General features: G+C 38.6%; 2 protein-coding genes across 8 annotated transcripts in view; one reads left to right on the top strand and one right to left on the bottom strand.

Annotated features, from left to right (window-relative positions):
• UBAC2 (UBA domain containing 2) overlaps nucleotides 1-26837 on the top strand; it is a 191847-nt gene that overhangs the window by 30720 nt on the left and 134290 nt on the right. For 6 of the 7 annotated variants that reach the window (XM_019444003.2, XM_019444000.2, XM_053892494.1 and 3 more), the window contains exons 2-4: nucleotides 11751-11878; nucleotides 14082-14201; nucleotides 14914-15023. In XM_019444003.2, coding sequence (XP_019299548.2) covers nucleotides 11751-11878; nucleotides 14082-14201; nucleotides 14914-15023 — 358 coding nt within the window. Of the gene's footprint in view, nucleotides 1-9924; nucleotides 9971-11750; nucleotides 11879-14081; nucleotides 14202-14913; nucleotides 15024-26837 lie in introns of those variants that run through there. The other variant, XM_019444005.2, reaches the window with a different exon arrangement.
• GPR18 (G protein-coupled receptor 18) lies at nucleotides 21136-25083 on the bottom strand. Its single transcript, XM_019444011.2, has 2 exons — nucleotides 24842-25083; nucleotides 21136-22348 (listed from the first exon to the last, which is right to left on the bottom strand). Exon 2 carries the CDS (start codon nucleotides 22313-22315, stop codon nucleotides 21320-21322), a length of 996 nt encoding a protein of 331 aa, XP_019299556.1. The 5' UTR covers nucleotides 22316-22348; nucleotides 24842-25083; the 3' UTR covers nucleotides 21136-21319.

Below are 26837 nucleotides of genomic sequence, written 5' to 3'. Positions count from 1 at the left end.
TGCTTAACCCCCTGAGCCACCCAGGTGCCCGACTTTCTAACGTTTTAAAGTTGGAGTATTAAAGACTGAAATCCAGCGTTTGATTATGTCTTAAGATGACAGTGTGGCAACATCGGGCTGAATTGTTAAGTGACAGAAGTCTACTGATCATGTACTTTATGCCGTCTACTTCCCCTGTTTCACTGATTCCTGCCTGACCTTTTTAGGACTTGAACAGATTTCCTTGCCAATAACCACACATTTTTCCCTTTTTTAAAATTACTTTTTTTTTTCTCTCTCTCTCTCAGAGTTTATTGCAGAGTTCAGAACTATGCACAAACCTCTTCATTCACTTTTTCAGAGTTGTTCTTACTGTTGGATAATTTATTCTCTATTTATGTGTAACATTCATAGTTTTCTTCTTTGGGCTTTGTGAGTTCGAGCCCTGCATCGGGCTCTGTGCCGTCAGCTTGGAGCCTGGAGCCTGCTTCGGGTTCTGTGTCTCCTTCTTTCTCTGCCCCTCCCCCACTTGTGCTCTGTCTCTCTGTGTCTCTTAAAAATAAATAAATGTAAAAATAAAAAAAAAATTAAATTATTATTTTATTATAATTGTATTCCCTGTCTAATTAGCATTTTTAACAATTACTGCTTTTTATGCTTAACGAAAAGCTTAATGTTTATATAAAATCTTCCTAAGAAGGATAAACCTGAGTAGTGTCCAGCATAGTGGCAGGACCAAAATAAAAGTGACTGATGCCATTGTTGATGAGTTGCAGATACGACACACTTTTCTCTGGCATGCAAGCCGCTGTGTTATGCCCTGTTTTAGAACTTCTTTTCAAATTTTATTGCCCTTTTTTCGCACCTAACTCACACTCTCTAAACATTTTAGGTACAGAATATATTTTTGTCTCAATATACAAAAGCCACGTTCTCCTCCTTGCCTCTTTGTTGTGCTTGTTTTTTTGAAATTGTTATTAGTCTTTTCTCTTGTTGGCTTCCCTGATACATTTTACAAGCACCGGTCCGGTAACCAGCATGTGTTGGCTGCCCTTGTGAGCCAGGCACTCTGCCCAGTTGTTTGGTGACCTCTTTGAGGAGGAGTCAGCGTGGCAGGAACCCAGTGTCAGTGAATTGTCTTCGGTACATGAGGAACAGGAGTGGATTTGTGGGTGGCTTACAGCGTTTTACTTTTGAACACCATAGGGAAATGAATGTAACAAAAATAAACTTGAGACCTTTTGATTCCCAGGCAGTTTTATGGAAGTCTTTGTTGAGATTACACCAGAAGGCACTCTCGTTCCTCCCTAACTTGGTCACTGAAGATAAGTTTCATTGAGTTTTCTTCTGGGAAGCCTGGAGGCCCAAAGAAAAAATCATAACGGAAGCAGGAGGTGTCCCTGGTGGTGCCCGGGTTATTGCACTTTTTTGGACTCCTACACTTATTTTTGCTTTAGCCTCTTTCTGACGAAAACTTTCAGGAAGTTACTTCATGAGACAGTATTCTTGTGGAACCCTGAGAAGTTTACCAATAGTCAGGTGGTCAGAAATAGGAAAACCAATATGATAGGATATGGCGGCCTCTCCTCTCTGGGGTGTGAACCACACTGGGGTTTTTGACGAGTGTATTTTTACATGGGCGCCTTGTGGGGACGGTGGAGTTGCTGGGTTGCTGCCTTCTTTCCCCCAGTCCCAGCCCTTCTCTCTCTCATTAGCTGTGATGCTTCTGTTACAGCCCACATGGCTAAGCTTTGCAAGATCTGTGGTTAGTGTCCTCAGTACGGAAAAGTCATGTAGTTTTATTCAGGTAGAATTCACATAAGACAAAATTCACCATTTTAAAGTGTTCAGTCGTTGTCTTCTAGTACATTCACGTTGTTGTGCAATCATTACCGATCACTGTCCCATTCCAGAACTTTTATCACCCCAAAAAGAAACCCAGTACCCACATTAAGCAGCCACTCACCATTCCCTTCCCTTCCCTTCCCCTGACAGCCACTAATTTGCTTCTTGTCTGTATGGATTTTTAAATTCTGAGCATTACATGTAAATGGAATCATGCAGTATGTGGCTTTTGTGGCTGCTTTCATTCACTTAAACATGTTTTCAAGGTCCATCCATACTGTAGCAGGTATCAGCACTACAGCCCTTTCTGACTGAATGATTTTCTGTTGTAAGGATAGACCACATTTTGTTTGTCCGTTCATCTGCTGATGAACATTTGGGGGGCGTTTTCACTTTTTTGGCTATTATGATAGTGCTGCTGTGCATATTTAAATTTTAGTTTGAACATCTGTTCTCAGTTCTCTTGGGTGTATAACAAAGAGTAGATATGCTGGTTCAGATGGTAATTCTGTGTTTAATTTTTTGAGGAACCAAAAAGATAACATGCAAAGCACTAAAAATAGTAATAATGAAAATCTTTTTGGACCATGGACCATGATATCAAGATATCATATTTCCTTGTTCTACATTAGAAAACCTTTTTTTCTTTAGAGTCAAGGCAGAACTAGGTTTAAATCTCAGCCCCTCAACTAACTAGCTGTGACCTTGGGCAAGTAATTTAACCTTTTTAAGCCTATTTTTCACCTAGAGTATGCAGATAAGTAATTGCTGCCGCATGGTTATGGTAAACATTCACTGAGAAGGCAGTATACAGAAAGTGCTTTTTTAAGCACAGTGCCTGGTGTGAAGTAATCCACATATACTGTAATAATTATTTTAGGATGATACATAGTCAACAAAGCCTGATTGCTATGCACTGCCACAAAGAGATGGCTGTGTACTTTGGTTGTACCAAAGAGGTGAATGACCCAAAAGAAAGTATCTTAAACTTTGCTGTTTTATATTATCTTGGGCATAGATGTTTTGCAGCTTTACTTTTAGATTAATGCATTGTCTGTTCTCAAAATTTATAACATCTCTATTTTCAGAGGTGGAAGGACCTGTTGCAGAGAAGTGACTTTTTTTAAAGTTTAATTTGATCACTGCTTGGTTACTTCATGTATGAACCACTTCCTGGCTCTACTCACAGGGAGGCCAGAAGATTGCTAGTGACTTGCCTTACCTCAGTGCATAGCGATTTCATGAAACTTTTTACTGAATTAGTAGCTAACTAAACAAAAATTATTTTTTATTAAAAAAACTTGAATATCTTATGAACAGATCATTCAGAGATTACCACTTGTAATATTTTGATAGATGCTTCTTAAACTCATGTACTAATGTACTATTTTTAAAAATACTATATAATAAATCTGCCAGAAATGTTGCGTACTTACTATTTAGGAACATCTTCCCAATGCATGAAATAGTTTTCTGCTACTTAAAATCAAATATTATTCCAGTTTACAGATAGAACATAATTTATCCGCTTTCCTGCTGGAAATTCATGTCGTTTCTAGTCTTTTCACTATTATAAACGTTGCTGTGATGAGTATCTTTGTAGCAAAATCTTTGTGCACATCCATGATAATTACTTTGGGCTAAATTCCTAGATAAATATATATATTTTTTAGATGAAAGGGTTTATGTATTTTTTAAAACTTTCGATCAGCTCAGCATTTAATAAGTGTCCACTGCTCTGTGTTGCAGAGCTGCAGTCTTTATGTCTCTAGTCACAGTTGCATTGACTTTAGTATATAGGGCACCACTTTGATTTCTAGTACCGACGTTTGTCACTGTATATGTCTTTCACTTAAAACCTACCATGCAGGTGAAAGTCCCTTTTATCCCTGGAGCTCGGTGTCAGTGCAGCATAGGAAGCAGTTTTATTTGCAGTCAGATCGTCAGGGTTTGAACCTGGCTCTGCCTCTCCCTAGCCAGTATAGCAGACACCTCGCACAGCATTTCAGCGCACTGGTCCTCACCTCTTATTCCATGTTTTTCTACAGTCTTATTTGGATTAGTTGGTCTGGTTTGGCAAAGTGTATTTGTCTGTTCCTCCCACAGGGCTTCTTTTCTGTGGTCACTTGAGACTATTGAAGGATGATGGATAAAAATGCTTTTCTGTCTTCCCTTGGTCATGGTTCTGAGATACATTCACAAGGCTTCTTAGAAAAAACTGCGGATCAAACACTGGTCAGAAACATCTATCGCTTGTAGTGGTGCCCAATTTGATAATGAATCCTTGCACTGACTCTCCCTCCCTATTTGATTCCCCATGTCCTTAATTCCTGCTCCCTGGGATCACATTCCAAAATACACCGCCTGTCTATAAACCTTTGTCTTGCCCTTTACTTTCAGTGGAACTCCAAGACATGGACAGGTAGCTTCTCTTTGAGTCACGGTTTTCTCGTGTATCTACATTTAGAGAGGGTGGTTTCTACCTCACATAATTCATTCACCAAATACACTGAAACATGACCGTGTGCCAGGTGCTGTTCTGGGCGTGGGAATATATCAGAGAGCAAGACAAACAAGGACCCTACCTTCATAGAGTTTATATTCTGGTGAAGGAGACCAAGAAGTAAGCAAAGAAGGATTTCAAATAGTGAAAAATGCTATAAAATAAATAAAACAGGATGATGTGCTCCAGAGCAATATATGAGTTATAAGAGAAAGCCAGTCTGAGGAGATGCTATTTGAAATGGGGACTGAATGATGAGGATACACTGGACTTGGGAAGAACATTTTGGGTAGAGGGAGTAGCAGCTGTAGAGGTCCTGAGGTGCGAGTGTCAGGAGCGAGGTAGTACACGTAAAGTGCTGTGTATAGTACTTTGCTCTTAGTAAGTGCTCAATACATGTTGGATAGAATTAGTAGTAAGATTTGATCAAGGAGACAGCCTGTCATTAACTACACAGCAGTATGTGGCCAGTTTTGTCTCATGAATTGACAAAAAGTGACTTCGTAAAATAAGCAGATAGTTGTACAGGATGTGAACAGAGTTATGTGGTATATTTTTCTTTATTGATATGGTGAAGTACATTGAGTTGCTTTGCATTCCTGGTATAAACTTCACTTGGTTCTGATGTTTTATCCTTTTTCTGTGTAGCTGAATTCAGTTTGCTGACATTTTGTTGAGAATTTTGTATCTCTGTTCCTGAGATACCGTCTTTTGTTTTAATGTGTGTCTGGTTTTGGTATCAGTGTAATGTTTTCATAAAATGAATTGGGAACTGTTCTGTCCTCTTTTTTGTGGTGGAAGAATTTGTGCAGAATTGGTACTCTTTTTCCCTTAAATACTTGATAGAATTTTCCAGTGAAGCCATCAGGTCTGGAGTTTTCTTTGTTGGAAGACTTTTAACTAAGAAATTAAATTTCTTCATTTCTGTAGTTCTATAGAACTATTCAAGTTACCCAATTCTTTTTGAGTGAGCTTTGGTAGATTGTATCTCTCAAGAAATTTGTTGATTTCATCTAAGTTGTCAAATAAAGGGACAAAATATCATTTCTACTATCCCCTTATTTTTTAAAAAATTATTTGTGCTAAAAAGTACATAGATGAAATTTACTATTCTAAACATTTTTAGGTGTACAGTCCACTGACATTATGTACATTTTACAATGTTGTGCAACTTTTTATTATCCTATTAATGTCCAAGGGATCTGTAGTGGTGCCCTCTCCTTCATTCCTGATATTGGTACTTGTGTCTCCTTTTTTTTTTTTTTTTTTCTGATCAGTCTTCCTAGAGTTGTATCAATTTCATTGATCTCAAAGAATCACTTTTAGTTTTATTGATTTTTTTCTCTGTTATATTTTGGTTTTCTATTTCATTGACCTGCCCATGTATTATTTCTTTTGATCTACTTGCTTAGGGTTTAATTTGCTCTTCTTTTTCCTTTTTTTTTTTTTTTTTTGCTTGATTGTACTTTCACTTTTCATTGTCGTTAACATATATTCTAATTTTCCTTGTGACTCCCCTCTTTGACCTAGATACTATATATGTTATTTTCTAATTTGGGGGAGATTTTCCATCCATCTTTCTGTTGTTTTTTTATTTCATTTCATTTCGTTTCATTTCAGAGAGGAAGAGAAAGGGAGAGGGTCAGAGGAAAAGAGAGAATGATAAGCAGAATGTTAAGAGAATGTCCATGCTCACTATGGAGCCCCATGTGGGGCTCGATCCCATGACCCAAGACACTCAGCTAAGCCTTCCATTCGCCCCCTGTTATTTTCTCGTTTAATTCTCTTATAGTTGGAGAACATACTTTGTATGATTTTAATTTCTTTATATTTATTGAGGTGAGTTTTATGACCTGGAACATGATCTTTCTTGGGGAATGTTCTAAATGCACTCGAAAAAAAAAATGTAATTTGCTGTTGTTGGGTGGAGTGTTCAATAAAAGTCATTCAGGTCAAATTGGTCGATGTTGTTTTTCAAGTCTTATGTATTTTCACTGATTGCCATAAGAGCATATCGCAGACGGCATAGCTTAAACAACAGAAATTTATATTCTCACAAGTTGAGAGGCTGGAAGTCCAAGCTCAAGGTGTTGGCGAGTTTGGTTTTTCCTGAGGCCTTCCTCCGGGGCTTGTAGGTGGCTGTTTCCCTGTGGGTTCACATGGTCTTTCTTTGTATGTGTGCATCCCTGGTGTCTCGTCTTCTTAGGTCCCGACTTTTATGGCTTCTTTTATACCTCTTTAAAGGCCCTGTTTCCACATAGAGTCACATTGAGGGTTGGGGTATATGAATTTTGGGGGGACACAATTCAGTCCGTAACACTGATTTTCTGTCTTTTATTATCGATACCAAGAGAGGAGTGCTGAAGCATCCAACCTGGGATTTATCTGTTGCTGTTTTCAGTTCTATCAGTTTTTGTTGTATGTATTTTGAGGTTCTTCTCAGCTTTCAAATTCTGTGATTCACTGTGTGCGCCTCCCCCCCCCCCCGCCACGTTTTATTATGAAGATTTTCTTTTTTTTTTTTTTTTTTTTTATTTTTGGGACAGAGAGAGACAGAGCATGAACGGGGGAGGGGCAGAGAGAGAGGGAGACACAGAATCGGAAACAGGCTCCAGGCTCCGAGCCATCAGCCCAGAGCCTGACGCGGGGCTTGAACTCACGGACCGCGAGATCGTGACCTGGCTGAAGTCGGACGCTTAACCGACTGCGCCACCCAGGCGCCCCTTATTATGAAGATTTTCAAACATGCTTAAATGTTGAAAGAATGGTACAGTTAACACCATGGACCTACCAACTTAGATTCTACAACATTTTCTTGTATTTGCTTTATCACATATCCATCCCTCTGTTTATTTCATCAGTCCATCTTATTTTTGTATGTATTTCAAAGTAAGTTGTAGCACTGTATCTCTAAACACACTAAACACTCTTAAACATGTCATTAATTTGAATTTAATAATTGTTTAAAGTTCTTTTGGGGGGGATTAAAATTTTCATATAGTGAAATGTACACATCGTGAGTTGGTTGTACATCTTGCTGTCCATAGTCCTATGGTGTGGGATTTCTGGGACATTTGTACATTGTTGCTTTGTGCATAGACTTTTGGGATCCTGATACTGCTCATCTTAAGAGGAGGACTTACAGATAGAGTTACCTGATTTAAGTTATCAGATTTGTATTTTTGGGGGTTTGTTCAGGCCAGAATTAAAATGATTGTATAAGTAGGATCAGTTATTAATTCAGTAAGTATTTTATTTATTTTTGTCTTGATGTTTAATTGTTGTAAAATATACATAACATAAAATCAACATCTCAGCCATTTTTAAGGGTACAGTTCTGTGGCATTAAGTACACTCACATTGTTGTTGTGCATCTATCTCTAGAACTCTTTTCATGTTGTAAAACTGAAACTCTGTAACCATTGAAAAACTCCCTATTCCTCCCTCCCCCACCACCTGGCAACCACCATTCTACATCCTGTTTCTATGAGTTTGACTAGTTAGGTACTTCATATAAGTGGAGTTATATGGTATTTATCTTTTTGTCTCTGGCTTATTTCACTCAGCATAATGTGTGAAAGGTTGTCCCTCTTGTAGCTTGTGTCAGAATTTCCTTCCTTTTCAAGAGGGAATACTATTCTGTTAAATGTGTAGAACACATTTTGTTTATCCACTTATCCATCGATGGACACTGGGTGGCTTCCACCAGTATTTATTGAGCACCTCTTATACATCAGTCACCTTTCATTAAACAGACATTTGTTGACTGCCTTAATGGGCCAGGGCTTGTTCCAGGCAAGGGGGATACTGCAGCAGTGAATATATCAAAGTTGCTGCCTTGAAGAAGCAACACACAAAGAAACCTATTTCTTGATTCTAAGTTGCATTTTTCACATTTTAGTGTTTCTAAAATTGGGTGAATTTTATAATTGATGCCATCTTAGAATTTTGTAAGGCAGTGTTTCTTTTTTAGTGACACCTAAAATAATGGTTTATCTTACAGTTTGAATCATAGATTTGATGAATCACTGTTTAATAAGTCAGTTGTTGATAAGTGCTATGAAAAAAATAATCCAGAACAAAGGGGATAGAAAGTTAGTTACATGGGGTATTCACAGATAAGGTGACATTTGAGCAAAGCACATGTTCAGTTCAGTTGATTTTTTTTTTTTTTCTTCAAAGTGAGACTTCCTGAAGGATGCAGTGTGCTGGTTCACATTCTGCTGCAAATTTCATACCTAACTGTGTGACTGCTGGCAGTTCGTGGACTGGTTACTTTGGGTAGCATTGGTGTAGAGGGTAAAGCGCTGGCCAAGTGGGGATAGGGATGGGGGTTTGGGAATATTCTCAAGATGGGCCTAGGTCTTGTACACATAGGAAAGGCAAGGATGATGGAATTTCCTTCCTTTCTCTCTCTCTCTTCTCATTCATTCATTCATTCGTTCATTTATTTATTTTGAGGTAGGGAGCAGAGGGAGAGAGAGAGAGAATCCCAAGCAGGCTCTGTGCTGTCAGTGCAGAATCTGACATAGGGTTTGATCCCATGAATTGTGAGATCATGACCTACCTGAGCCAAAATCAAGAGTTGGACGCCCAATGACTGAGCCACCCAGGAGCCCTGGGATTTTCCATCTTAGTAACTGGCAGCAGTTTTTCCAGTTGCTCAGAACAAAAACGTTGACTTCTCCATTTTGCCTGTACTTTACACCCAGTCAGCCAGCAAATCTTGCCTGCTGTGCCTTCAAAGCATATCCTAGTTCTGCCAGTCTTACCACCTCTACCTAAACCACCATGGTGCAGGCCATCCTCACCCCTTCCTGGATTATCATGATAGCCTCCTAAATGGTCTCCTTTCTTCTACACTTGCCTTCCCATAATCTCTTCTCAGTATAGCCACCAAAATGATCCTTTGAAAACATGTCTGATAATGTTATTCCTCTCCTTAAATCCCCCCAAATATCCTGTCACTCCTAGAGGAAAGGTTAAAGTCCTTATGCTGGCTTACAGGGCTCTGCACTGTCCACTACCCCATTTCTTTGACCTTATATCCTGCCTGTCTGCCTTTTGCTTCTTTTGCTCTCAGCTGCCTTTGGCATCCTTACTGCTGCTTAATCGTACTGAGCATGTTCCTGTCTCAAAGCTTGCTGTTTCTCTGCCAGAAATACAGTTCCCCAGATACCTGCAAGGCCTACTTCCTCAGGTCCCTGCTCAAATGCCACCATATCAGAAGGGCCTTTGAATCACCTTATGTAAAACAACGCCCCTCTTTCCCATCAGTACTGTGCTTTCCCCTAAATCAGGATAGGTTAGGTCATGCTGCGGTGGCAAACAACTGCAAAATATTGGGGACCTTGTCGTTTTAACGACAAGTTTTGTTTCCCACTGAAGGTACTCCTCTGTCGCCTGGGAGGTCTGCTCCACACTGTCTTCACTCTGGGATCCGTCTCATAGCCTAGCTGCCATCTTGAGCACTGGCAGAGGGAAACACCATTCACTGCTCTTCAAGTATCTCCACAGGAGTGACATCTATCACGTTTACTTGGGCCAAAGCAAGTCATGTTGTCATACTAACTTCAGCTAGGGGCAGGTATGAGTGGCTAAGCAGTCTTATCATGTATCTGGAAAGAGACCAGGAAATCCATGGTGGGTAACACCACCATACTTTTTATCCTACTTCATTTTTCTATAGCATTTGTTTCCCTCTGACACAATACATAATCACCTAGCTTTGTGTATTTTCTTATTTCTCCTGTCTAGGCCACAAAGGAGTGGGACTTTGTCCATCATTAATTATTGCACCCCAGGGTGTAGGATAATGTGTGTTTATAAGAGGTGCTTATTAATTTTAGGGCATGGTTGAAATAATCAGAGGTCATCATTTATTTCTTCACTTGGTGACATGTGAGTCAAGTCAGGAGTGTGGAACAGGGAGGTTTGAGGAGAGGGGAGGAGGTCACATGAAAATGAGAAGTTGGAGAAAAGCAGTAGATTGCTGGTTGGTGGAGAGCGTCCACTGAGGTTTGAGACCGTGGACCTGCAGGGAAGTGTTGCAGCTCAGCCGTACGATTTCCTCCAGTAACATCAAGCTTCTCCTGAGCTGGCAAGGTAGGGGCAGGAATGACTGTCAGGCCCATTTCATGAGGATAGGTGGAAACCCAAGTTGAAGAAGGAAACAGGATCCTCACTGCCCCTTCAGGGTGCAACTCTATCACCGCTACTCCGTCTTCTGCCCCGTCAGAAAGATGACGGAGCTTCCCTGGGGCAGAGGAAGCCCTTTCTCCTGGATGGTGAGAGTGTGGTGGCAAGAGGCGTCTCCCCTCTCTGCATTCTTCGTTTCACTTGCTCCTCATATGCTTTTAAGGTAGATTGTCTTCCTTTCATTTTGTAGGTGAGCAGATAAAAGCTTAAATGGCTCAGGATAGAATTTAGGTTGGTCATGCTCATAGCCACAGTGCTCTTCCATACTTTTGAGATGCTAGGCAATGAGGAGCTCTCAATTTTTAGATTCCCTGGAGCTTTGATTGCAGCTGGGTCACGAAGACAGCACGTAGCTCCTTTTACTAATGGTTCCAATTCAGATGTGTGCAAGACCTTACCAGAAAGGAAACAGTTGGTCTATTTTTATATGCTTAAATGGGTGCAATAACCACATTACCAACTGTAACTAGTAGATTCACTCCCAGGAATTTCTCATGAATACAGTTAAAGTATACTTGACACAATCTGAGAATGTTGCCATCGGTGATAGTTTCCCTTGGCCTTACCTGTTGATGATCTGAACATTTCATATGTCCAAGGAGCTGTGACAGGCTGTACCTGGAAACAAGGGTGCAGAGTGGGGAAAAGCCCCTGAGGGTAAAATGGTTCACTGGGGCTGATGGAGGAAGTGGCCATTGAGCTGTAACTTGAAGGCCGTATAAGACTGAGACGCGGCTCTCAGATGAGAAACTGACTTGGGCCCCGGTAGTACCCATGGGGGAAAATCTCAGCATGCCACTGTAGTCAGAAATGGCAGCACTTTTAACTGCCCTTTAAATTTTTTAAATAAATGTTGATGTGTTGTGAACCCCATGCATGCTCGGAGCTAACTGGTCAATTTAATAGAAGACATCCTCCTCAATTTCTTCACACTTCGGTGACTGTTTTCTTAATGGTGGAAGTTACTGGCTGTAAACTTGGTTTGGTCTCATGTAAAAGCCAAAGAACAGTGAACCCCTGCCAGCAAATTCCACGTGTTTTCCAGTGCCCTTTGATCACTTACCTCTGCAGGTACAGGTTTTGAAAATACATGTTAATAAGAACTAAATTCCAGAGTTTGCAAACTTGGTCTTCATTGTAATAGAAGTGAATTCTCTTACTTTCACCCAGGTAGTTTTTTAAATCTTAGAATCAATCATTCTGAAAGAAGTTTTCTTTCTCCTAGATAAGGCCCCTCTGTCCAAGGGTCTTTTGCTGGTCCCCAGTGCCCTGTCCCTCTTGCTGGCCCTCCTCCTACCGCACTGTCAGAGGTTCTTCGTGTATGACCTCCAAGCCATCAAGGATGACTTCCAGGTGAGCTCTGTTCTACTGGCCCGTGGGAGGAGAGGAGACGGAACTTTTTCTTGACTTGCTATTTCTTTTCTGCTATTCTTAGTCCCTTGAAGCCTCTAAATTTTTAACAAATGATTATTTATTAATATTCCGTTAGCAAGTAAATTTTCTAGTTTTGTATTGCTATTTTCAGGAAAGCAGATTATAATGAAGCAGTTGCAGTATATCCTTTTACTACTAGGCATGTCGCTTCTCACTTCTTACTCATGGAAATGCAATTTACAATTTCAAAAGAAAAAACAATGTTAAATCTGGGTTTTTTAAATTATTAGTATGCATTTTTAACATTTTTGGAAACATTTTCATACTTAACATTTCAAAATTTTATATTCAACGTTTGAGTATTGATCAGATGATTGAAGCTCTTCCAGGTCTAACAGATTGTGAATCTATGAATTACTTTTATAGTGGTGGTTATATCAAGTAGGAAATTTCCCTTGGGTTTTTGCTTCTGGGAAGAGCAGAACTCTATGGCTTTTGAGATTTATGGGCTGGTCTCATTGAAAATGCTGCTGCTGGGTCTTGTGTGTGAGTTGGGAGTGTGAAAGGGATGTTCTCGCACCAGTTCCAGTGGAGGAGCTTTCCCCATACCACCAGGCAATTCTTGGACACCAATTAGGTATCCTCTAATTCAGCCAACTCCTGATACTGGCTGGAGATAGTGTCATATCTCACGGGTTAAGGATTCAGTCCCACAAGGCTGCCTCCTCCTCCTCCACCATGCAAAGCCCAGATTGTTACCTGTGCTTCTGACCAAGTGGCAACAGATTAGGGGTTACCATGATCTCCCCTTTGGACACCAGATGCCAGTTGCAAGTCTAAATTGTTACTAGTACTTAAGACTGGCTGGCTTTAAATCAGAGGTTCCCATGACCCCCTCCTCAGGTTTGATTAATCTGCTAGAATGGCTCACAGAACTCAGAGAAACATTTTTACCTTTGAATTACTTGTTTATTACAAAAGGATAGGATAAAAGACACAGATAAACATCCAGATAGAAGAAATGCAATGGGCAAGGGATGGGGAAGGGGCACAGAGCTTCCTTGGTCTCTCTCAGGCACCTTGTGCTCGCCAACCCGGAAGCTCTCTGAACCCTGGCCTTTTGGGTATTAATGGAAGAAGCTTCATTAAATCATTGGCCATTGGCAGTTGATCCAGATTCCAGCCCCTGCCTCTTCCCTGGGAGGTCAGAGGGTGGGACTGAGAGTTCCAACCCCCTAATCCTGAGGTTGGTTCCCCTGGCAGCCAGCCCCATTCTTAGGTGCATCTAAAAGTCACACATTGACATAATAAAAGACACCCTTTATGGCTTTCATCGCTTGGGAAATTCCAAGGGTTTAAGGGCTGTGTGCCAGAAATGAGAGTACAAGACCAAATCTGTATTTCTTATCATAAATCACAATATCACAGTGTTAGTGCAAATTATGGTATATAACCTACCACCTTTTCTTTGCTACATACTTGAATAGCCATTTTAAGCATAACACTCTACTTCTGGAACACTGAAACTTTTCTTCATAGTGATATAATTAATACCTTTGCAAATGTTGGAGCTGTCAAGTTCCTCTGAAAGTCTTTCAGTTATTTATCCAAACCACTGCTTTCTGTCAGAATATAATACAGCCTCTGTATTGTTTCAGTTGCTATAATGCACTGGTTCTTGACCCTGGCTACACATTAGAATCACCTGAATAAACTAACCCTCCCCCCACAAACACACGTACACATGCATGTACTCACATATACTGATGCCAAGTCCTCACCCTAGACCAACTGAGTTGAAAAATCTAGCGGTAGGCCTGGGCCTTGGTGTGCTTTTTAATAAGACCCCCCCGGGGATTCTAGTGTATGGCCAGCCCTGAGAACCACTGTTGCAAGGGAACGGAAGGGCCCTTTGGCCCTCAGTTGGTACCTTTCTGATTTGCGGGATTGATTTGGTTTATCTGGCCAAGTAGGCAAAAGTCCCCTTCTGATGCTCCACTTTATGGGCATCTGTGCTCTAAAGGTGGCGACCGCCTACATGGAGGAGTTTTCCATTTGTGTGTACATTATTTTTATTAAATTAGAGCATTGAAAATAAGCACTATAAAGTAAATGTAATAAATTTGGTAAGGCAGAGATCTAAACAAATCTTACTCTTACTCTGTTTTAAATCCCCATTTAGATTTGGAGGTTGATATGTGGAAGAATAATTTGCCTTGATTTGAAAGATACTTTCTGCAGTAGTCTGCTTATTTATAATTTTAGGATATTTGAAAGAAGATATGGAAGCAGAAAATTTGCAGTAAGTTTTTATGTATTTTTCCTTTGCTACTTAGGTACTGGAAAAAAATGTTTTTGTTTTCTTACTTTTAAATAGTTTTATTTTGTTTAGCTTGGTGTTATTATTAACAGTTATCTTTTAATTATCTATCTGATTTGGAGCATGACTATTAACCAAGGAATTTTAAATTTAAGCCACTAACATAATAAAATGATAATGATAATAGATAATATCAGATGTGTGTGGGCAATAAAAATTTTTATTAGGATTCTGACTTTAATAACATTTTAATCACTTATTTTGCTTAATGGTTTGTATGTTACTTGTTAAAAATAAATCATGCTATAAATATCTATTTTTTTTTACCATATTGGAAATTATGGAAGTGTTAATGCATTTGACCAATATGGCTTTACTCCCCTGTTCTGAAAACTCTGTTCTAATAAAAACAAATATTAAAAAGTAATATAGAGCTGGTTCTAATTAAATAAATGTTAGTTTATTTTTCAAAGACTCCTTTCAACACCACTTAAAAATTTTTTTTAATTTACTTTTAATTTATTTTTTTAAAGTAGGCTTCACGCTCAGAGTGGAGCCCAATGCGGGGCTTGAACTCATGACCCTGAGTTCAGGACCTGAGCGGAGATCAAGAGTCAAACGCTTAGCTGACTGAGCCACATTGGTGCCCCCGGAAAGACTCCTTTCAATAATGTTCTTCCTGTTTTATTTTTAGTCCTTTTTGCTGGGTTCCTGGGTTTTGTCGGCCTTGGTTGACTTCATCCTCGTTGAGGCTGTGTGGTATTCCTTTGGTATTGCTGCAGCCGGGAATTTGCCTTCTGGATTGTAAGTAGCTCTCAAAGATTAGCTTAATAATTACTTAAATCTGATTTAAGTTAAGTTACTGTAAATCAGTAAAAGAATATTTTAAACTCACAGATGTAGTAAAATTAATTTTATGGGTAAAAAAAATCCAATGTATACTTAGTCACATTTTCATTATGTTCTTGAAACAGAATCTGTTTTATAGTCTTTTTTTAGGGAATTTTAAATGAATTTCCTGTCCTGGTCCAGAAGAGAGAATTAATTTTGTATTTTTATCGTGAAATTTTGTTCGTAGATTTGTGAAGTAATTAAACACAAAAATACAGAATTTAATTAGATTAGGAAATAATTTGTCTGAAGTTAAGCTTCTGAAGAATGATGTTTTTAAAAATTTATATTATTTAGATACTTATGCCAAAGAGAAAGCAAAGTTTACAACTTTGTAGCCAGACTGCAATGTCTAACCTAACTCAGAGTTTGTATGTATGTATATATGTATGTATGTGTGTGTGTGTGTATATATATATATACATATATATATATATATGCTTTCATATTGTATTGATCTTCTTTAAAAACAAAACAAAAAAATCGTTTATGAAGTAACTAGTATCTAAAAGTAGAGTTAGCACATATAGATAACCTTAGACTGTTGTGGAATTAAGTATCTGAGAGATGAGATACTGTGAAATAAAGATCAGATATTTAAAATTCTGTGGGTATTAACTTCTGCCTTATTTTAATTTAGATGCATGTTTTTGAGGACTGTTTGGATATTGTATATATCTTAATTCAGATTTGCTTTGCTTCTTTACATTAAAAATACAGCTAGTGATTTAAATGGCCTTCATGCATATGTTGTTACTATTTACAGTGTAGCCTTTATGGGATTTACTTAATTATAGTCATAGTCATTAAATGAGCTCATTAAATTAGCTATTTTAATAATGTGTGATTCTGAATGATATCTGAATGGAGACAGGTAAAGTTCTGTGTCAGAGTCAGATTGTTACACAGTTTTGTTGAGTTCCAGGGGTTGTAATTATGATCACACTGAGAGGTTTGAAGTGATTCTTCTGCTTTTGCAGACAATAGTGTAGTCATCAGGGATGATTCCATGTTGATTCAGAAAAGCAGCAGTGTTACTAAATCATTAGTTTTCCCCAAACATTTCTTATCTAGGCCAGTTCTTTTTGGTTCTTTATACAGCCTCCTGAGTTACGGAAATATATTGGAAGACAGCATGAATGTTAATTTTGCCATCACCTGAATGAGAACATATTTCTCTTTTCAAATCAGGAGACATTACAGTATGGCTTTTTAGAGTCTTGAAAGCTTTCTCAAACAGACTTCTTGGAACATAAATCTTTATTTCAACAAACTCTGTATTTTGTAAATACATCTTTCATTTGATGGTAGCGAAGCATCAAAAGCTCAGGAGAGGAAACTTCTCTTTTTGTTGTCAGCCTGCTTTATAATTTGCAGTATTTTTCACATAACATCTCGTTACCCTTTTTCTTTTCCACCAATGCCAAATTTATCTGCACTCTCTACAATTCTTCATTTCTATTTAATTCTTTTTTAACCTCACTATTATTAAAACTTCTCCTATAAATGTCACCAGTAACTAATTTTTTTTATTTTTTAATTTTACGTATGTATGTTTTGTTTTTTTTTTAATTTACATCCAAGTTAGCATACAGTGCAATAATGATTTCGGGAATAGATTGCAGTGATTTATCCCCTGTGTAACTGACTAATTTTTAAAGGCAGTGGCTTATTTTCAGTTGTTTTATTTGACCTTTCAGTAGCTCATACATGGTTTTGACCTCCCATTATTTCATGAACTAACCTGCTCCCTCTAGCCCCAGCACACTGTTCTCTCCTGGTCCTTTTTGACCTCCTCTACTGCTTGCGGCTCACTCCGGGCTTTCTTGCCCACTCCCATGACTTCCTTCACAGTTAACATCTGTTGTTTGTTTCCCAGCTCTCTATTTCCAGTCCATGTTCCTCTCCTGATCTTGCTAGAGTTATATTTCCTGGTGCCTTCTACGACTCAGAGAAAATTTGTCCTGTTCTGGAGCTCTCATCTCTGGGCTTCCATCCCTGTTGACAGCATAGGACCCGGGTCCTATTAGTTCGAAGTCCTGTGTAAATCACTCATTCACCCCATCTTCTCTCCTCCTTCTGTCAGGTCAGTCTAAACTCAAATCTTTTCCTGCCTAGATTTTTGTAGCAATTCTCTAACTAGTCTTCCTATTCACTTCAAAGCATCCCATGCAATGTTGTCAGAAGTTAATCCTTCCAAAATGCAAGTTTGACCATGCCAGTCTTCCTTTTAAGATCCTTTAAATCCTCATTTCCTTCAAAATAAAAATCAGACTCCTCCAAGATGGCATCGCAGCAGCCTGGAATAGTGGGAATGCAGAGACTTTGCCATCAGATATGCCAGATTTAAGATTCCACCTGTCTCACGTTATTACGTGTGTGTAATCTAGAGCAAGTTACTTCTCTTAAGTTCCATTTCCTAAGCTCAGTTTATAGATGACCCTCGTGTAAATTGAGGGTCAGTACTGTATACTTCCCAGGCAGTGGAAAGAATTAAGTAAGCTCTTTCATGCAAACATCCTAGCAGTAACAACCTCACACTGATTTTCTTCTTTCTCTTCAAATCCCTCATAGTCTGGCCCCAGTCCTGTGTTTCAGGTCACTTCGTCAGTCACTCAGCTTTCTTAACATGCTGTGTATACGTACACTCATGCCTGCTTGGTTTTCTGTCTGCACCCTGCTGCCCTTTGGCATGAGTAATTGTCCTTTTATGTGTATTCCAATAACTTTATTAAGATCCCTAGCATTTATTACATTACGTTGTCATTGTCATTGTCATTATTACCTGGGCCTTCCATGCCATCCTTCTGGCTGTTTGAGGGAGGACTGGTTTTACTTGATGTACTCATGGCCTCACGTTCTGTAATGTGGAAGGGCTAGTCTTGATTACAGTGTAGCCCCACAAGACTATAAAGTAAGGTCTTTGAACCATAGGCCTGTACATTTCTTTTTCTAGTGCTCTGCATAGAAATTATACATAGCATCTGATACATTCTCATGAGTGTTGTTTGAAATTCAGAAAATGTGACCATTATGTTTTGAAAGTAAAGATAGGTCCATTAAAAGCTATGTATGTCAGATGCTTCTAGTACTCCTTGCCCATCACACACCTGTCCTTGTATACCCATTATTTTTTAGTTGTTAGTATTTACATGTGGACATTATATTGTTTCTCAGAATCAAATCCCTCCAGAATACGTGAGTTTTTACACATCATGTTAAAATGTATCTGATCACATCACTTAATAAAATTATTTTGTAATTGTGTTGTAGATTATTTAGTTTTACTGTGGAAACCATAACATACATTTTCATTTTGTATCAACAAAGTTTTTCACTGTATTTTTTTTTTAAACTGGGTTCCACACCCAATGTGGGGCTAGAACTCATGACCCTGAGATCAGGAGTTGGATGCTCTACTCACTGAGACAGCCAGACACCTCTTTTGTTGTATTTTGTGCTCCCAAATTAAGTTCTTCTCATTGAGAAAAGCCATTGCAGAGAACTTGCCATTTAATAAATTACATAAGTGGCACTTGGCTAGCTCAGTCAGTGGAGCATGTGACTCTTGATTTGGGGGTTGTAGGTTTGAGTCCCATGTTGGGTGTACTTAAAAATAATATCTTTAAAAATAAATAAAATTTAAAAATGATAAATACATAAGAACAGATTAGACTGTATAGTTGAGAGTAGGCTATGACTATAAACCTATAAACCTATACATAAGTTACAGGAGTCATTTCCTTTTTTCCAGAAATAATTATTTGTTTAAAGATACTATCTTTAAGATATTTGTTAAGGTATCTTGCTCACTTGACTGTCCAAACCAAAAACTTCAAGTAGTTGTCTCTTTGTTGAGAAACTACATCTCAGTTATCACCTTGATTCCTTTATCTTATGTAGCTTTGAGAATGTTTATGTTCTGTGAGCTTGTTTGCTTTTTATTACTGAAAAATTGGTGGTTGACATAACAGGAACTTGGTTTGTAGGCCTGGTTCTTCAGCTGAGCAAGTCACATAACCTCATTGGACTTTAGTTTCTTTGTATATAAGACAAGAAGATCATCTAAAGGATCTTCTAGTATTAAAACTCTTTTTTATGATTAGACTCCTTTGTGCTTATCTTTTTTTAAAGAATATTAATTTACCCATGTTAATTATAGAAATCCACTTATAACTAATGCATTTATTTGATTCTTAGTCCCAATAGGAGGTGATCATCTTAAGAGTAATGAAGGTGATTTAGCAGGGAGGAAGTTATGACTGGCTTATTTGCGTACTTCCATAATATTTAGAATAATATACACTTTACAGATGATGGTTCACTTCCTTTTCTTTTTAAATGGGGAAGTTACGAGCACCTGGGTGGCTCAGTTGGTTAAGCGTCCAACTTCGGCTCAGGTCATGATCTCACAGTTTATGGGTTCGAGCCCCGTGTTGTGTTCTGTGCTGACAGCTCAGAGCCTGGAGCCTGCTTTGGATTCTGTGTCTCCCTCTCTCTCTGCCCCTCCCTTGCTCATGCTCTCTCTCTGTCTCAGAAATAAATAAAATATTTAAAAAAAGTTTTTTTAATGGGAAGTTACTTGGTTGTTACTTTATTAGGGGAAATTAAATGGCAAGGCTAGGATGAGAATTCAAGGTCCCTGACTTGTGCTGTTATACTGTGATACACAGCCCAGGAAAAAAATCATTCTCCTATAGTGTGATGTTTGATCACGTAAGAAGCTTAAACTATATTGGAGAATGATAGTTCACCATACAGCAGAAATTTCATGTCATAGGAATGAACTTGGGTTATTGGGCAGAAACAGGGTCTTGGATTAGGTCTCCTGCATTAGTTGTAGGTAGAGTATGGTGCATGGTAGGCTCTCAGTGTTTACTGAATGATTATAGTCTGTTTCCAAAAGAAACAAAATTCCAAGTAGGGGAGGGCTGCTGACACTTGCCTTTGCAGGCCCCTTCAGGTGATTGTTCCTGCTGATTTTGGTCTGTGGCAAGTAACAGTGATGGGTTGAACATAGTTGTTTGTGTAGGAATCCTGGAAGTTTGGTGTTTAGAACACAAAATGTTGTAAAATTTAGACCACCAGTCCTGAATATAGATAAAATCAAATGAAGCTTTGGTTTTGGTTTAATAAAATTATAATCTAAAAATTTTTTATTTTCAATGTTTTGTTTATTTTTGAGAGAGAGAGGCAGCATGAGTGCGGGAGGGGCAGAGAGAGAGGGAGACACAGAATCCGAAGCAGGCTCCAGGCTCTGAGCTGTCAGCACAGAGCCTGATGCGGGGCTCAAACTCACAAACCACAAGATCATGACCTGAGCTGAAGTCGGATGCTCAACCGACGGAGCCACCCAAGTGCCCATAAAATTACAATTAAAAAAAAAAAAAAGTCTTTAAGTTTATTTATTTATTTTGAGAGAGAAAGAGAGCCAAGAGCATGTGGGAGGGGCAGAGAGAGATGGGGTGAGAGAGAATCCCAAGCAGGCTCTACACTGTCAGCACAGAGCCCCAAGTGGGGCTCAAACTCACGAACCGTGAGATCATGACCTGAGCCGAAATCAAGAGCTGGCCACTTAACCGACTGAGCCACCCAGGTGCCCCTAATCAAATTATAATTTAATAATTTAAACCATTTTGGGGGCACCTGGGAGGCTCAGTCTGTTGATCATCTGATTTCAGGTCAGGTCATGATGTTGTGGTTTGTGAGTTGGAGCCTCACATCAGGCTTGCCGCTGTCAGTGTGTAAGCGCATTGCCTGCTTCGGATGCTCTGTTCCCCTCTCTGCCCCTCCCTCACTTGCACTCTCCCCCCTCAAAAAGAAAATTTGAAGTATTTTGAAAAGAAGGTGGATTTTTTTTTCCTACTGACTTTGTAGAAATCACGATTTCCTTGCATGTAGAATTAAATCCAAAAAGTTGTCAACTATGTATTTAGATAAGGCTTGAATATGAAATACAAATTGGATATTTTTCTCCCAGTAACTCAAGAATATGTTTTATACAAGTTTTGAAAATAAAAATGAGTTCATGAGAATACTTCAGAATATTTAATTATGTTGCCACAGTAGTAAGATCTCGCAAAAGTGTTACGTGTGGTTTTTTTTTCAGGAGGGAAGGGACTTGGTAGTATCATACAGAATATCCACTGGCCTTAGAGTAGTTAGTAAAGTGAATATAAAGAAATTAAAGACCAAAACCTTCTTTTCATTCATAACATTTCACTGTTGACATTGCTTAGTGACCGTAAACTACCTGATCGGAAGCTTTTTCTGCGCACACTCCGAAGGTAATTGCGGTAGAGCATGACACTAATAACTCGAGCCTGAAATTGTTTTGAAACAATGTAGTAGAGAATCACATCCAGACAGGTGCTGAGGTTCATGAGGAAGGTGGTAAAGGCCCCCCAGGGATTGTAACTGTTCTCCTCCCCTTCCAGCATCAGGAAAGCAAAACAGATGTGGAAAGGCATAAAGCACACGAGCACCTGCACCACGAGTGTGATGATGATCCTTATAGACTTCTCCTTGACTTTTGGTTTCAGCTTAGATGTCTTCCCATGAAGGAGACTGTGAATAATGATCAAATAGCACCCAATCATGATGAACAGAGGAATCAAGAAAAAAAATATGAGCCGAGTGAAGTTCAACATGTTAATAGCTTTTAAGTGGATGATGTCAGAAATCTTCAGGCAGGTGGCAGGGGTGGAGGCTTTATCTGGGTCTTCATAGAGCAGTAGGAGCGGGATGGTGGTCGTCAGGGTCATTATCCAGATTCCCACACATGTTAGCACGGCTTTGCCTGTGTTTTTAAGTTCTTTGGCATATTTTGGCTGTACAATGGCCATGTATCTGTCAGCACTAATAAAAGCAAAAAGCCATAGAGCAATACTTGGATAAAACACCGTCAGAGCCCCAAGAATCTGGCAGAAGTACTCTCCAAATGGCCACTCGCCTCTTGCGTAATAAAACATCCGAAAGGGTAAGCTCATTATAAATATTAAGTCCAGTAATGCCACATTCATCATATAGATGGTTACAGTGGTTCTCTTCTTGGTGGTACAACTAAAAACCCATAAGGCAGTGGCATTAACAAATAATCCGATTATGAAGATACAGCTGTAGAAGACAAGGGCTGCAATCTTGTATTCTTCTGGGTGTGAGGTGTTATAAGGGCCAGGTTGAGCTTGATCATGAGGAGTGGTCATCTTATAGCTTGTTGGGGGAATGGCACCTAGAAACTGCAAAATAGTTAAGAAGAATAGGAGGAATAAAACCCTTTGTTGAAAAGTAAATGCTTAAAACTCTCATACTTGACTTGGCATGTCAATGGATTTTAACTGTGTATTTTATGTTGTAGAGACAATATATATGTCTTAGTATTTATTAAGAAATTCATGTCTTAGGTATTATTACTAATATGCACCAACCTATTAAAATGGTCTGGTGTGTTACAATGCACTGGCAAATTTATTTTTTCTCTCTGCTCACCTCGTGTCTCCCCTAAAGAATAACCTTTTTAAAAATGATTTTTTCCTGTAGTGTGAAATTGGGTAGCAAGTATTCTTATAATAAACATTCTTTGATTGGGACTGAGAGAAGGCCATTCTGAATTTTGAAAATAGTTTGCTACTTTTTACCATTGTTTAAATATTTTGTGACCCAGGTTAATAATGTCCAAATAATGAATTTTTACTCATTAAATATAGTCTTAATATATAAAATGTGCATTAGAAAACCAATATAAAGGAACCATGTAAGTATCTAATTCACAAGAATTCTCATTTGAGAGCAGGGACTTTTCATTGCTGTATTCACACTGCTTATGGAGCCCACCGGAAGTGCTCGATAAAATGTTTGCTGAATTGATGGAGTGAAGGAAGGACCCACAACAGCTACTTTCCAGTATGTCAGTGAAGACTTGCTTGGTTGGTCATTACACCTATTTTTTTTTTAAGTGGAAACATTTCTTTATAGTATTATGCTGTCTCAGTTATTGTAGGTCTAGAAACGGCAGTGTGTTGTGCCACGGTCTACAGATCAGGAACCTGACTCTTAGAACAGTAGATGAGCTCGTTTTTAATGCACAGCTGGGAGTCCCTAATGCTGTCCTCCAGATGGTGTTTATTACCAGCATCCTAGAAGTGGATGTTGTTGATGTGCACGGAAGCTAGTGTAGTAGCTTTCATGCCCTCACTCTATCTAGATACAGAAACTTAAGTATATTTGTTAAATTAAATGTAAAAAGGAATATCAAAGACAAATAGTTATTAATTAGAAGTCACTCAATAACTTTATGTGTATGCAAAAAGAGGGTCCATTTCTAATGGAAAGGAGTTTAGATGTGATTGTAAATATCATTGATGGGATGCCCGTCAGAGTGAGACTTTGATCATCCTCAGTGCAACGTCAACAGCAGTGATTTAAAAATAAGCTCCCTTGCAAAGAAATGGAATCTTGTGGTCTCCCCTTGAAACATGGAGGTGTAAGAAAAATTTCCTTCAGAAATGTCACTTTGCACAGTGGGCTGTCTCTGATTCAGCCCCGAGTCTCTCTTCAGTGAGAGCTGTGGGGGTGGTGAGCAGTCCAGTTAGTGGCATCATGGGCTGTTGATAATTTAAAATGAATTTGAGCAATTGCTGTGGACACACACAAGGTATGAGTTTGTTTTTCCGTTCCCGCCCTCCCTCCCTTTTTTCCTTCCTTCTTTCCTTCCTTCCTGACTACAGCTAGTTTGCCAAGTATCTAAGTTAGATATGATTTTGGAATGGAATTCTGTGTATTAATAGCCTATACTAAAATTTCCAAATATTGGTGTGACTAGAATATTAATTTCTGTCAAATGAGAAAAGCACTACAGAGAGAAATTAAAACTCCAGTATCATACAAAGAAGAATAACTTTGGAGTCTTGACTCTTATTTTTACTTTTCATTGTATTTTTAAAAATGGTAGCAATTGTAATGTAAATGAAAATTTGTATCTTTTTTTTCTCTTTTGATATTGTTTCAGGACTCACTTCCCTTGTCCTCATCCCTGAATTTTGTCACATAAATTTCATAGTTACAAAGCCTTTTTGAGTAAATCTTTTAGCCCTCGTTGGGCTCAAGCTGCTCGTATGTCACCAACACTTGTATCCATTTGCTTAAGGTTGAAAAAACTACGTGTGATGCGTTGTTTTAAAGGCATTACCAGATAGGTCATGCTCTGTACACACAGATACATTTTTGGATAAATATTAAAAAGTGATTGGCTTTCAAGTCAGCATTTCAAAAACTTTAGATTCGGTGATTATCTCTAGTCTTTCTTTTTTAAAAAGCATTTGAGTACATTTTATGAAACAGTGTGACAACAGTGTGGAACCAGGTGACAAAGGCTTGTAAATATACTTAATGATTTATCATCTTAGCATGTTCCCTAAGTTGAAAAAAATTACATTTACTGTTAAGTAAATCATTAATAATGCAGGAAGATGACAGCACAACCCATTTCAAGGTCCTTTGCCAACATAGTTTCCATAATGTATTATTAAAATGAGACAAATGATTTTGAAATTTAGTAAGTACAGCTTACTTTTTTTTTCTGTCACCACCATACAGATTTATTACAATATTATTGACCATGTTTCCCATGCTGTACTTTTCATCCCCATGACTTATTTTACACCTGGAAGCGTATACCTCTGAAGTATAGCATTACTTGGTGATAATCTGTGATGAAATTAAATGCTACTTACCTTCTGCCCATCAAAAGGCTGTGTTGGAGAGGAACATTTTTCATTATATCCAGTAATGTAAAAGAGAAATCTTGTGTTAAAATCGCTCTTTCTGGAAATGGTGTGTCTAAGAAATGCAGTATTTCTTTTGTCTTAGGCCCTTCTGTTGCTTCACAAAGTTGTTTCAAATATCATGCCTGGTAAAGGAGTTGGTACTTGTTCGGCTGTAGTTGCTGCTTTATCTCTTTCAGGAAGTAGTGTCTGAAATAAGGCTTTTTCAACTTATGACTTTACCCTGGATGTGGTTTCTCTCTTTCACAAGTGATTTGTTTATGAAGTCATGCTTAGCATAAGCTCCCTTTGAAATGATGGCATATATTTAAGAGAATCAAACAAAAAGAGGAAAATATATTTGGTTCATTTACTTTGATGTTTAAAGTCTGCATCATCTATTGAAAGAGAATGAGATTTTAAAAATATTTTTAGAGAGGCGGGGGGAGGCAGAGAGAGAGGAGAGAAATCCCAAGCAGGCTCCACACTGTTAGCACAGAGTCCAATGCAGGACTCCATCTTAACAAACTGCGAGATCATGACCTGAGCTGAAATCAAGAGTCCAGACCTTAACTGACCAAGCCACCCAGGCGCCCCAAGAATGAGATTTGATGTTGACTAAGATGGGATTCATAGTGTAGCTTCTTCTCTTTTTAAGCTGTGTGACTTTGTCTAGTTACCTAATCCCTCTGAGTCTTTGTTCCTCCTTAGTTTCTGTACAGTTAGGATAGAGATAATACTCATCTGGTAGGATTGTGATGACTCTAAACCAGAAAAATCCCAAGTGTTTAACATAGTACCTGGCACTTAGTACTAATTTAGATATTCCTAAACAGAGTTAACCCTTTTCTACAAAGTTCTTGAAATCATAAAATATCCACTTTTGCTGTTAAAATATTTCTAAGTGGTTAAAATTGGAATCTCATTTATTTGCTTCTGCTTTGCATATACATTTATCCACATAGGTTTGTTTGTTTTTTGGTCCGCAGTGCATCATATCCCTTTTCTGTCACATGGAAGTCTAGAAATAATTCCTTTTGTATAAACATTACTAAGAAATTTTAAAATTACTAAGAAAGGACTGGAATTCTTTAGTGGATTAATTTACATATTGGGAGTATTTTAATCTAGGAAGGGAAGTGAAACCAATGGAAAGGGAAGTGAGCAACCCCAATTGTCGCCTGCCTCATTACATGAAATTTTTTACTTTCTTTTTTCTTAAAAAAAAGTCATCATCTCATTTGCTTGTCTTAAAATTTTACTTTATTTTTGGTTATGCATGATTTGTCAGGTTTTGAAACGTACATGAACTTAATTTTTTATTTTTATTTTTATTTTTTTAATTTAAGACAGTTTGAGGGCCCGTGTGCTTTTTGTCCTTAGATAAAAACTGTAGTAAGTCTGTGACTTGAGGGTGGATCAGCTCCTTTCCCTCTTCCTCTTGTTTCAATCATAGGAGGCCTGTTGCGTTTGCTCTTCTTGCCTTTCCCGTGCTGTCCTGCCAGCCCGAGACGCCCTTACCACTGCACTCCCATCTCTTGGCTTGGCCAGCTGTCGTTCAGCCTTCAGGTCTTAGTTTCAGTGCTGCCTTTTCCAGGAGATTTTCTCTGACCTCTGAAGCTGGGTCGGTTCTTCACCCCAGTAAGCTTCTTTAGTGCTTGGTATTTCCCCCTGTAGTGGCTTGTGTTTGTATTGTTGCTGAGTATTTCCTTGCCTTTTAACCTCCACTACATTGAGCTTTCTGGGGGTTGGCATATGTTGTAGATGTGCACGTGTAGCAAGCATTTAATAAATATTGGTTGAGGGTCACCTAGGTGGCTGTCAGTTGAGCATCTGACTTTTTTTTTAATTTTATTTATTTTTGAGAGAGAGACAGAGACAGAACTTAAGTGGGGGAGGGGCAGAGAGATGGAGACAGAATCAGAAGCAGGCTCTAGGCTCTGAGCTGTCAGCACAGAGCCCGATG

The sequence above is a fragment of the Panthera pardus genome, unplaced genomic scaffold (genome assembly GCF_024362965.1).
Source record: "Panthera pardus isolate Hobbes unplaced genomic scaffold, ASM2436296v1 HiC_scaffold_1, whole genome shotgun sequence".
In the NCBI taxonomy this organism is placed as follows: Eukaryota; Metazoa; Chordata; class Mammalia; order Carnivora; family Felidae; genus Panthera; species Panthera pardus.
This window is presented reverse-complemented; position numbering and strand designations above follow the sequence as displayed.